Below are 12,936 nucleotides of genomic sequence, written 5' to 3'. Positions count from 1 at the left end.
CTGCCAAACTAATAGAACACTTTTCAGCCTGACAGGACAGTCTAAATAAATACAGGAAGGCACTTCATTCTGCTAGAGCGGCTTATCATTCATCATTAATAGAGGATAATAAGAACAATCACAGGTTTCTTTTCAGTAGTGTAGCCAGGCTGACAAAGAACCATAGTGCATATGAGCCTAGTATTCCCGCAACCCTCTGTAGCAACAATTTTTATTAACTTCTTCAATAATAACATTTTGCTTATCAGAGATAAAAAATACATTGCCTCTTGTCCCCCACATATTCTAGTCCACCTTTAAATCCTTAAAACCCAGAGACTACAGAGCTGACTATTGAACCATTTGGTTTTATGGATTGCTTTTCTCCCACAGAGATCAGTCAGCTAACTTCGATAGTCTCTTTGCCTAAGTCGTCTTCCTGTCTCTTAGACCCAGTTCCAACAGAGCTCATCAAAGATGCTTTACCTTTACTTAGCAGCCACCTCCTTGATATGATTAACTTGTCATTATCAACAGGCTATGTACCATGGTCCTTTAAAGTAGCTGTAATCAAACCTCCTCTCAACATCTTGACCTTGCAGTTTTAGCTAACTATAGACCCATATTGAATCTTCCATTCATGTCTAAGATTCAGGAGAAAATAGTAGCCAATTAGTTATTTGACTTCCGTCAAATCAACAGTCTATTTGAGAATTTCCAGTCAGGTTTTAGGGAACATCATAGTACAAAAACAACATTGGTCAAAGTTACCAATGATCTTCTAACTGCTTCAGATAAGGGTCTGGTTTCTATACTGGTTTTATTAGACGTTAGTGTGGCTTTCCACACTGTCGACCACTACATCCTTTTACAACAATTGGAACAATCAATTGGTATTAAAAGATTGTCATTAATGTGGTTCAAATCCCATCTAACAGATTGTTTTCAGTTTGATAATATTAATAATGAATCCTCTCAGTGCACTACAGTTAGTTATGGAGTTCTTGGACCAGTACTGTTTATCTTTTACATGCTTCCTTTAGGGAACTTAATAAAGAAACACCCCATCAATTTTCATTGCTATGCTGATGATACCCAGTTATATTTATCTATTAAACCTGATGAAGCCAAACAGCTAACTAAACTACAGGAGTGCATTAAAGATGTTAAAGATTGGATGACCAACAACTTTCTTCTGTAAAATTCAGACAAAATTGAAGCCATTGTGCTTGGCCCAAAAACTATTAGGGATACAGTGTCTAGTGAAGTATTCACCATAGATGGTGTTACCCTGGATTCCAAAACCACCATGAGGAATCTAGGCATTATTTTCAATAAGGATTTATCATTTAACTCACACATGAAACAGATTTCTAAAACAACCTTTTTTCATCTGCGTAATATTGTTAAAATTAGGCATATTTTAACATAGAATGATGCAGAAAATTTAATCCATGCTTTTATTACATCCAGACTAGGTTATTGTAATTCACTCCTTTCAGGCTGTCCCAAAAAGTCTTTAAAGACCCTTTAATTAATCCAGAATGCTGCTGTCCGTGTACTGACGAGAACCATTATCAGAGACCTTATTTCTCCTGTGTTGGCTTCTCTACACTGGCTCCCTTGTATAAACTAGGATAAACTTAAAAATACTCCTCACTTACAAAGCTTTCATGGCCAGGCACCTACTCATCTGAAAGAGATTTTAGTTCCATATATTCCATCTAGAGAACTACGCTTTCAGCATGCAGGCTTACTGGTTGTTCCTAGAATCTCCAAAAGTATGACGGGAGCTATAGAGCCTTCAGCTATCAAGCTCCACTATTGTGGAACCACCTCGGTCCAGGACACACTTATTACGTTTAAGAGTAGGCTAAAAACTTTCCTTTTTGATGAATCTTATAGTTAGGGCAGCTCAGGCTGCTTTTAATTATGCTACTATAGGCTTAAACTGCTGGGAGACTCATCACGATAGACTGAGCTCTTCTCTGCTCCTCCCTCTCTCAGACCTCCTCTCTGCTCTTTCTCTTCTCTGACCTTTTCTCTCCTAATCTTCTCTTCTATTTACACCCCAGCAAATACATATAACTGAACTGACATCTTTGCCTGAGTCTCTGCTCAAGGTTTCTGCCTGTTACAAGGAAGTTTTTCCTTGCCACTGTCACCAAATGCTTGCTCCTGGAGGATTCAGTTGGGTTCTGTAAATCGACTTGAGAGTCTGGTTTTGACCAGCTCTATATGTAAAGTGTCATGAGATAACTTTTGTTATGAGTTGGCGCTATATAAATAAAATTTGGTTGATGATTGATTGATTGACTGATTGATTGATTGATTGATTTACATTGGGAATGAACAACAATATTTTTGAGATGACCCAGTGATTTGGCCATGATGATTTCTCTCATCAAAGTTTTTCAGACAGCTTCTCTTCTCCATTTTGCTGTTTCAAAGATATCAACTTCAAGGACTTCAATGTTCACTTGTTGCCTAATATATCCCTCCCACTGACCGGTCCCATTGTCCCATTGTAATGAGACCGTCAACATTAACACCGATTTGCCTGTCAGTGATCAGTATATGTAGGAAAACGTCAGTACACAAAGACCTTACTCTCATTGGGCGCTTTTTATCCAATCAGCATCGCGCCAACACGTGACCGCTATAAACAGGAAGTGAAATTCTGTCCCGATATTTCTTTTCCCACGTATTTTACACAGAGGATTGACTCTAAAACAGCGGCACCAGGCAAAAATATCTAGCGACATTAATGTGAGGTCTTCCGCGAATTACAGACGAAACAATGAAGACACACTAATGAAGGTAAAAGATTAATGTCATCCGTTTAAATGTCAAATACGACTGAGACTGGACGGGCTATGAAGTTAGTGGTGTCGGACGAGAAGTGACAATTTCTAATAAGTTCTATTTAAAATCTTTATAATGTTTTTGTTGTTTTTAGTAGCATGTCTGTTTTGTAATAGTAGCCTTCTATTTTGTATATGACTGAATTCGATTTACTCCAGCATATACAGTGTCGTTAGCTTCACTCTGTCAAGTTAAAATAATTACATAAACTGACTTACAACCTTTTACTATTATTTGCTGCAATAACATAAAATATACATATATACTACCTCAAGTAAACTATATTTAAATTCAACACTATTAAGTTGTGAGAGGTGAAACATTAAAGATAGATTAATAAATTAATAATAATAATAAATAAGTTATTTTGTGTTTTTTCTAATTCTTTTTCATAGGAATGTACACCACTGTGTCTGTTGCCAACATTAGGTTTGTTGGTTTAGTAAAGTTATAATGACCACACATACATATACATTTCTCACTCTATACTAAAATACAATCTGAATATATATATGGGAAGTATTTATAGCATGACAAACAAAAGTTTCAGGGAAAAAACAGCTTCTGTAAACCAAAGATCTAGTGTTTAATGTGACCTCCCTTTGCACTTGTTTTTAACCCATATGTTCAGACAATATGAGATTTATTAAAACAGTTTTCTAATGTTTTATGCCAGGTTTCATTCAACACATGTCAGATGTTCATGTTTTTGCTGTTTCTTGTCATGGGGTCAGGGGTCACAGTAAATACTGACTTTAACCTTTAGAATCCATTTAGTTCATTTGTTTTGCATGTCTCTTAAGGTTGTGCATATATTTCCTGTATTTTCTTGTATCCAAAGAAAAGAGAATGAGAAATAAATCTGTATGTCCATTCAACCTTGCAAAAACAAGAAAGCTATAAGTGGCCTGAGATTTGGACAGTACCGTATATCACAAAGTCATTTGAGAATGAAGGAAATGAAGTTAAGTATAATTTCCCCCTCACTAAATATATGATATTTTAGAAACAGAAAGCCAAATATGGTAGGAATAAAAAAGACAAAAAGCAGACCATGTGCTGCTACAGCTAAATGAACATATTTGAAATTCCTTGAGTTACTGGTTGGCATCACATGATTTCCCCCTGCCTTCACTGTCAAGGTGAATTACTATCTCTGCTGTGGTTAAGATTATTTTATTAGTTCCAGGGGCAGAAATAATTTGTTTTAAAGTGATTGTTGTCAATGGCTATACAGTACATTGCAGTAAACAGCGCCTTGTGTCTGGTTATGTCTGTGTAGGGTGTTATGGCAATAAAGAGAAATTCTTCCTGCTCAGTCTCTGCTGACTTTAGTCGTAATGAACTCCATGGTCTCCTCTGCTGGCTGTGAGTCTCCTACTGATGACCAGTTGGACGAATGGCTCTTTCTATCCTCTGAATCTGTTGGATCGCTAAGCCTGGATGTGAGCAGAGAAGACCCAGAGGCAGAGGACCGAGGAAAACTTAAGTCCAAGTTGGTCTCAGCTTGGAACAGTGTCAAATATGGTCAGTTTATTATTACTTTATTATCACTTTGTATTATTACACTGTCATGTTCATGACCTTATTTTGACTTCTTTATTTTTCAGGCTGGCCCTTGAAGCAGAAATCCAAATTTGGCAAGTCCTCCCCTGTGATCATGCTTGGAAAGTCTTTCGACCTTAAGAATCAAGGTGAGGTGTTCCCTTGCTTCAGTAAACCTGACTGATGACGTGCAGTGAAATAACCTCATGCATGTGTTTCTTAAAGTATGAGTGTAATTAAACTCAAGCTCTGTGACTTTGTCAGGGGAGAGAGAGCGCTTCCGTCGCTCCTTTGCATCCCTCCTGTGGCTAACTTACAGACGGGGATTCCCTCCATTGCCAGGCTGCTCTCTGAGCACCGACAGTGGTTGGGGATGTGTCCTACGTACAGGGCAGATGCTTCTCGCACAAGGCCTGCTGCTACACCTGATGCCACCAGGTGAACACCAACTGACACGCATTTCATCTGCCTTGGTTCACAGTAATGCTAAACATGTTACCTTAAGTATTTTAACCCCAAAGTGTCATATGTATGGTACAGTTTTGCCATGTTTTCAGTGTCTGTGCTAGACATTTTTATAGATATTGACTCCCTTATCTCTTCATTTTGTGTCATACATTTTGTGTTAAGAATGAAAGAAAACACATTATATCATAAATTCCTTTTGACTATTTTTGCATCTGACGTTCATTGAGTCCCTCCAGGATTTCACTGGATTTTTTGGGCATATTTTTGACAAAAAAATTCCTGACTTTTGCAGCAGGTTTGCAGCAAACAATTGCATTGTTTTATGGTGTCTTTTGCAGTGAAATGTAGTGAAATTTTATATTAAAATTGTAATAACAGGTGCTTTTTAAAATATGTATATAAAAGGCAGGTTGTTTCATTGAGCATAAAAACATGCAGTTCTTGCCAATACATAAATAAAGTATTGGCATCTTGACATCTTCATAAGCGAGGAATTGAGTTTGATGATTTTTTGTGTGGTGAACTGCTACAATTAGAAAAACATTCAGAAAACTATGTAACGAGTGATAAAATTTACAGAAAAGTTGCAGTGACTAAACAAAATTGTAAGGTCATGCAGAATTCATGGCAAGCGACTGAATGTGCATTAATTATTTCAACTGTAACATCTAATTTTTCTGCAAGAACAGTTTAATTATTTACTTTCGTTACTTCTTTACTGTGTCATTTTGAGACTGGACTTGGCCTGCAAACCTCCATGCAGTCAAAGACGACATGGACCTACAGGACATTCGCCCCACAGCCAGCTCATACCACAGCTGCAACTCAAAGGAAAGACTGAATAACAGGGGACGGAAACTGAGCTTGGGTTCCCTCCTGGACAGACCAATGGAGGGTACGCACAGACGGGTGGTGTCATGGTTTGTGGACCATCCCACAGCCCCCTTTGGGATCCATCAACTGGTGGAGTTGGGTAAAAGCTCAGGCAAGAAGGCTGGGGACTGGTACGGTCCTTCTATTGTGGCACATATCCTCAGGTGAGCCTCAAGGCAGTGACACAGTGATGGCATATTACTACATCAAGGCTTCACATCTAACATGATTTTTGTTTCAGGAAAGCTGTGGCAGCCTCTGCAGACCTTCCTACTTTGTCTGTGTATGTAGCACAAGATTGCACCAGTAAGTATTGTCTTTTGTCATTGTCTTTTTTTCCCCTCTTCTTGGCTAAAATTATCATGAAAAATGTGGGTTAATCATCTCTGAAGTCACTATGTATTTAAGCATATCTGTGTCAATCTCATGTTTAAACAGAGTAGAATAACATAGATGATAGATATGATTGAACTATAACAGTAATATAAATAAATGTGGTAGCAAGAAAGTGAAAACTAGTAGAAAAACATAGACTTTTTTTTTTTTTTTTGCTATGAAACCACCCATCTATGTTGCCATTTTCTCCTTTTATTTAAAACGTAGCTGTACTTAGATGCAGATATTTCCCCTACAATCGGCTGGAGAGAACATAATGACACAGACAGGACATAATGGAGGTATTTTGAGTTCTAGTAGGGTTTGACTAAAATAGCGACACAGAACTGTCTATTGATTCACTGTTGATTCAAGGCTCCTGATCCAAAATAATTATTGGGGAGGTGTTTTTGGAACATCAGTCCCATGCTTGTGAATTCCACTGGTGCTTTAGGTGTCATAGAGGACTAAATCTGGTCTTAGAAGTTGAAAATCCTTTTTCATTTCTGTTTTCTAATGAATGATCAGAAAATAAAAGTCCAAGAATATTTTTTTAACTACTCATCCCTTTTGACAATGAAAAAGACACAATAATCTCTGGAGTTTTTAATTTTTGCATTTTATAATACCTGCTTCTGAAAAGAAAATCTGACACATGCCATATGGGTGTCTTTATTGCTTTGTATTCAGTCTACAAAGAGGATGTGAGGAGGCTGTGTGAGCGGCAACACTCTGACGGCTCTACCTCAGTCAGTCCGTCTTGGAAATCTGTCATTATCCTGGTTCCGGTGCGACTTGGAGGACAAGATCTCAACCCTACCTATATCACTTGTGTCAAAGTATGTAACTCATTCTATGATAATACACACCATGACGCACAATTATGTCAGAATTTCATTGAGTTTCTAGAAAATTTAATTAAAAAGGAACCCGTTATGTGTTTCAATTTGATGTTTAATTCTTCCAGTGCACTGCAAGAAATAATAAGCATAAAATTACATGGTTCCAAACATAAGAACACTGAGCATTGTTTGTGATCAATAGAAACTACTGAAGTTACAATGCTGCATTGGAATCATTGGAGGGAAGCCAAAGCACTCTCTGTTCTTCATCGGATTCCAAGGTATGCGCAGCACAGTGTTCATTATAATTATTGTGTTTGTCTGTCCTAACATCAGTCAGACCTGTCACTTTTTTCCCTTCTTTGTTATGTAAAAGACGACCATGTGCTGTACTTGGACCCCCACTACTGTCAGTCCACAGTGGATGTAACTAAGCAGAACTTTCCCTTGGAGGTATGAGGAAGTACAGTTTCTCTTCCTCTTTTTGCTCTCTGTTTTGTTTCCTTGTGCAGCAGATGTACTCAGTCATGTACCTAACTCATATAAACATGTTAAAGTGATGTGTGTTTCTTTGATTTTGGTCTGACATTTCTGTTTCTGAATCTTTTATTTTTCTGTTTGTTTTTTTTTTTACCACTTCTCCAAATCATTTGCAGTCTTTTCACTGTAAACACCCCCGGAAAATGCCTTTCTCTCGAATGGATCCGAGCTGCACCATAGGATTCTACGCTAAAGGCCAGAAAGAGTTTGAGTCATTGTGCACAGCTGTCAATGAGGTATGACTCTGGATTACTTGTGTGTTTGTTGACTTTTGATTTGTAGTTGGATGCATGGTTATAGTTGACTCTGTTCTCCCATAGGTGCTGGCCACATCGACAGAGACATACCCCATGTTTATATTTGTGGATGGACCCTGTCAGGATGAGGAGGAAAATGCGACAATCACAGACACCATCACCTACATCCAGAGAAAGAATCAGCAGAGAGGTGTGGTCACTAGTGACAGCATGGACGAGTTTGTTCTGTTATAAACAGAAAATAAATCACATCCTGAGGGCCTCTGGTGGTCTGACATCATATGTATATATCATAGTCACACTGTTTGACAACTACTGAGCAGAAAAATATGAAGGAATGACCTTCTTATTAAATGAAGAAGTCAACAATCAGTAATAACACTATCATATTTTTATGACTTTTTGTTCATATTTTTATTTTTTATTTATTTTTTAGGTGCAAACTGTTTAATATTAATTCAAGGGACATTATAAATTGTCAGTTTCTCATAATGTTAAGTGTAACTAACACTCACTTGATGTCGTGTGACAGGATGTAATGTCTTTGATTGGATTAGAAAATTGGATTCCTGTAGACATGTGTCTCACACATGAGAAACACCGAGAGAGTTTGACTTTACTGGAGAAGTAGCCAGACTAGCTGAGTTAAGGCACAAGAAATAGACCAAAGATACTCAAAATGTGCTCATGAGCTGGATTACTTTTGCTGTTTTTACCTAAATAAACAGTTTGTAGAAAAAAATCACTTGTTTGTAGTCTCTTTAATGCATCATGAGTTTTTCTGTCTGTTACTGTGTAGGTGCAAGCCCCATGTCTCGTGCGTACTGCTGGTAATAGAGATGTGCGTGATACTGGAGTTCATGCAGGACCAGTCGTGTACAGAATCCTTGATCCTGCTTTGTCAGGTTTCTTTGTACCTGATGACCCAGTATCGTGGCTGAACCAATCTGTGAGGGTCTCACTAAGTCCTCTAGTTGATCAGGTGGAACCCCTGACTTGGCTACACATTTCTGTCTGATTCTCTCTGTGGAGGCCCTCAGGAGCCCCACCTCCCTCCTGAGCCTCTCCAACCCATACTGCCCCGCCTTCTCCCAGAACACCTGCAGGAAGAAGTCATAGAGCAGCACGTCCAGGTTGTTCCAGGTTCTTATCTTGACTTTGGTTACCTCATCCAGCAGGGTTATATCTTTTGCGGAGCGGCTGTTGAGGCGCACATAAGCCAGTTCCTCAAGCTCCAGTTTCAGCAGGGCCCCCAGGAGGACTAGAGACTCATCAAAATGCTCTGCAATCATGACCAGTTGGAAGGCCTCCTCCAGCAGAGTCAGGTCAGCCAGCCATGAGGAGTTCCACATGCGGCTGTTGAGACCCAAATCAAAGCTCATGGGGTTCTTTCCCAGGCCATTATTGAATTCTTTAGGGTCCCAGAAGGTCTGAGGAGAGTCTAGAAAAACTGACAGAGCTGATTTGTTTCCTGATGTTTCTGCTTTTGCCTTTTTGGCTGAAGCAAAGGCAGGGACAGAGGAGGAGTAATAGGAGAAAACAGACTCAAAAGTCTGCACGGGCTCCCTGAGGATGGTGATGAAGATGGCATTTGACGACATCACTTTTTTCAGCTGTTCCACATCTAGACGCATGTGGCTACAAAGTATGTCGTACTGAGATGAGCCGCTGGGTAACTTGTCCACAAGTTCTGCACGAAATCTGAAACCAGAGGAAAGAGGAAGATGTAAAATACTGTTCAGTGGTGGCAGTGGACTTTCAGCTACACTCATGAGTCTGTTTAGAGAAGTTCCATACCTCTGTGGATAGTTGAAGTGGTAGGTGTGATGAGGAAACGCAAATGTGGCACCGTCCCTCTCGCCCATGCGGAACAGCAGATTTTGGACAGTGCTGCCACCTGTCCTGTGAGTCTTGAGGAAAACTACAGGGGGACTATTTGTCCTTATCCTCTGTATATAAAAAAGATCAGCGTCATTTTCAGACGGTGCGCTAGAGGATCGAGTGTCACCTCCTATGTGGTTTTGCTGTGGGTTGGAATCTGTTGCTAGTCCATCTGTTTTCTTCAAAGGCATCTTCCAGTTATTAACACTTTGAACGAACATCGAAAGAAAATGATGAAGCAAAGCAAATTTTCAAGTAAATCACATGTATTGTAGTTCTCATAAAAATGGTACAACTTTGATTCAACATAAAAAAAAATTGTAAACAGTATTTATTCTTATTCTTTTTGTGAAATGGGATCTAATTTCACCATTCAACCCTAAATTCAATTTTCAGTTATTTTTCTGACATTTGTAATGTCATGACGCAATTCATTATCATACTGTTGCCCTCATTGGCTAAGTGATATTTTTTTCAAGTTTAGCCAATGATGCAAAATTAACATTCAAATCAGTTTTAAAAAACCTAAAATATTATTTTGGTAACAATCAATGCATTGTGCCTCATAAGAGACAAGATGTACTTTCAAATTACAGTCAATTATTTTATGTTTTCATGAGAATGGCCCTAAATCATCACATACATAGCTAGGACTGGCTTCATGAAAATTATCTATTTAGTCTTGAGACAAAACCAGATTGTAGAATGTCTCCAGGACTGTGGATTTTTACAGAAAAATAACAGATGGTAATGCCTTACTTACCTCGACTGCTGCAGGAGATGAGTGCCTATAAGTATGACAAGAAAAGTGACCCCCATAGTCAGCATGAGACCTGTTAGACGGTATCTCCACAGCTGAAGGACGAATCGATGGTGGGTCATTTCTCTGCACTTTAGTCTGACCAAACTTTACCCTTAAAAAAACCAACCTTCCTCTGTGCAAGTGTTAAGTGCTCCTCAACAGGGAATCACACTGTGGCTTAAAACACTGACAGATTCCTGACCTCAACTTAAGCAGATCAGTGAGGTCACACACATGCCCACATGGACCCAGAGGCACAGTAATATCCAACACAGGCTGGATAACAAAACTAGAACAAACACTGGGATGTAATTCACTATGTGATAGATAGATAGATAGATAGATAGATAGATAGATAGATAGATAGATAGATAGATAGATAGATAGATAGATAGATAGATAGATAGATAGATAGATAGATAGATAGATAGATAGATAGATAGATAGATAGATAGATAGATAGATAGATAGATTTTATTTATCCCAAACTGTTACTTTACAGTGTAGCAGCATGACACACATACAATAACAATAGAGTATCACAGCAACCATAAGTAAAAAACAAATACAACACAAGAGCAAACACTATACATAATAAATTAGAAGTATAAAAAGTTCTGGGTTGAATCTAGATAATAACTGTAATGTGCTAAAATAGAACTGTAAGGTGCAAAACAAGTTGAAATATTCCAAATGAGAAGGTGTAAAATGACATTTAAGTGCAAATAGATGTATGACCGGAGACATCAGACAGAGGTGAGTTATTAAAGAGTGAGATGGAATGCGGCAGGAAAGACTTTATAGTTCATTCTGTTTATATTGTCACCTAAAACTTCCAATTTATAAAGTGTTTCAATGCTTTGTTGTTTGACTAATGTTACTGATGTATATTATTTATACTGATCAAACACTTGATAATCTATATCATAATACTGGAAGGTCTCAGAGCGTGTTTGTGTGTGTGTGTGTGTGTGTGTGTGTGTGTGTGTGTGTGTATCTGCACAATTCTGAGAAATTCCGACGTTTTTAACTGACCAATTGTGGTACCTCCAGTTGAGGAATAGTCCCATCTCCACATTAAATATCTCAGCAGATTGATAGGACCTATAGTTTGGAATACACAATCACATTGCATGGTTGAAAGAAGCGCAGCACCATGCTGCATGATGGAAAATGCAGTTAAAAACAGGAATGATGCATTTACCAACTTCAGTCCCTAGATATCGGTATTAATATTACCCATGGTTCTCTACGGGTCAATGCACAAGTAAACGTTCATAATACTGTATAAACTCTATCTCCATCCAACTCTATCGCTTGGCAAGTGTTTGCTTTGTTCTGACAATAAAGAAAAGTGTAAATCCACATATAACTAATAATGACAGAAATAATGATTTGACATTTATTGTGATAATCACTGATGTTGATTGAGCTTTTCATAATTGTGATATTTTGGCCAAATTACTTCAGCCACTCATGGTGCAATACAAACAGACTATGCATAGTACTAATAATTTTTGAGCTTTTAAATAGCTTTGCTGTGTTTTCATGTATACTACACATAGAATAATTCAGTTAAGAATAAATCATGGCTGCACATAGGACTAATAAAGTAATAATTAGAATGATCATAATATAATCACACAGAAATAACATTTTCATATTAAATGCTATCATTTTCCTTGTAGATCAACAGCTATTGATCATCAATGTGATATAATAGTATGAAAATGATCATAATATTCTATCGTCGTTCTATTTTTTTTTCTATTTGGGGGTTATATTATTTATACTCTCAGTAAAACACATGTTGCCATGTTTAGTTAATTTACTTAATTTTACTCATTTTTGTTTGCATGCTTAATTGTTGTGAATGTTGTTCAAGATTTATGAAATGTTGCTGCCATAAAGATGATCTTAAACCCATATAGAACCATGTAGTTTCCTTCATTTTCACTCAGGACCAAAACTTAATCAGAATAGAATAGAATAGAATAGAATAGAATAGAATAGAATAGAATAGAATAGAATTTTTTAAAATTTATTTTTGTGGAAGGTCCTTTTCAGTGGAGAACTTTTTTATGCAAAGCTGTGAAGTTTGTCCAGTACAGAGGACAAAAATGCATTGCTGAGTCTCAGGAGGAAATGTAAAGCTGTTCCATACACATCAACACGCATGCACGCACACACGCACATTCACACATTAAAAACTGTAAGGTGCTTTGTAATTCAAAAATTGCAAGTAGATGCAAGTAGAGGTTAATTAATATATAAATACTATTGTAAGGACTAATAATTATTATTCTTATTAATTATAAGTAAACAATGATTTCACATTTATTGTGAGTGATTGATATTAACCGTTTGTTCATGATATATTTTTTGGTCTTCTCACCAAGCCCTAGCTGCACTTGTATAGTGAATAAACCTAAAAGGATACTATTACTATTCTTAATCCTACTACTACTACTACTACTACTACTACTACTACTACTACTAGCCTACAACA

The 12,936-nt window shown here is 37.6% G+C and overlaps 2 protein-coding genes across 7 annotated transcripts; one reads left to right on the top strand and one right to left on the bottom strand.

Annotated features, from left to right (window-relative positions):
- The first annotated feature begins 2,638 nt into the window (after positions 1-2,638).
- Positions 2,639-8,474, top strand: atg4db (autophagy related 4D, cysteine peptidase b). 3 transcript variants are annotated; one of them, XM_030140252.1, is made up of 11 exons: positions 2,639-2,799; positions 4,180-4,371; positions 4,455-4,538; positions 4,654-4,827; positions 5,591-5,894; positions 5,972-6,036; positions 6,796-6,944; positions 7,150-7,228; positions 7,324-7,400; positions 7,604-7,723; positions 7,808-8,474. In XM_030140252.1, the coding sequence occupies exons 2-11, from the start codon at positions 4,185-4,187 to the stop codon at positions 7,976-7,978; spliced, it is 1,410 nt and encodes a 469-aa protein (XP_029996112.1). In that variant the 5' UTR covers positions 2,639-2,799; positions 4,180-4,184; the 3' UTR covers positions 7,979-8,474. The 3 variants fall into 3 exon arrangements, with proteins under 3 accessions (XP_029996112.1, XP_029996110.1, XP_029996111.1); XM_030140250.1 differs by having other exon boundaries at positions 4,127-4,371; XM_030140251.1 differs by having other exon boundaries at positions 2,639-2,860; positions 4,127-4,371.
- Positions 8,475-8,504: 30 nt separating this feature from the next.
- Positions 8,505-10,591, bottom strand: LOC115423435 (galactose-3-O-sulfotransferase 4). 4 transcript variants are annotated; one of them, XM_030140242.1, is made up of 3 exons: positions 10,389-10,591; positions 9,542-9,832; positions 8,505-9,445 (listed from the first exon to the last, which is right to left on the bottom strand). In XM_030140242.1, the coding sequence occupies exons 1-3, from the start codon at positions 10,505-10,507 to the stop codon at positions 8,533-8,535; spliced, it is 1,323 nt and encodes a 440-aa protein (XP_029996102.1). In that variant the 5' UTR covers positions 10,508-10,591; the 3' UTR covers positions 8,505-8,532. The 4 variants fall into 4 exon arrangements, with proteins under 4 accessions (XP_029996102.1, XP_029996100.1, XP_029996104.1 ...); XM_030140240.1 differs by having other exon boundaries at positions 8,505-9,832; XM_030140244.1 differs by lacking the exon at positions 9,542-9,832.
- Between the last annotated feature and the right edge of the window lie 2,345 nt (positions 10,592-12,936).

The sequence above is a fragment of the Sphaeramia orbicularis genome, chromosome 8, assembly GCF_902148855.1.
Source record: "Sphaeramia orbicularis chromosome 8, fSphaOr1.1, whole genome shotgun sequence".
Lineage (NCBI taxonomy): Eukaryota > Metazoa > Chordata > Actinopteri > Kurtiformes > Apogonidae > Sphaeramia > Sphaeramia orbicularis.
This window is presented reverse-complemented; position numbering and strand designations above follow the sequence as displayed.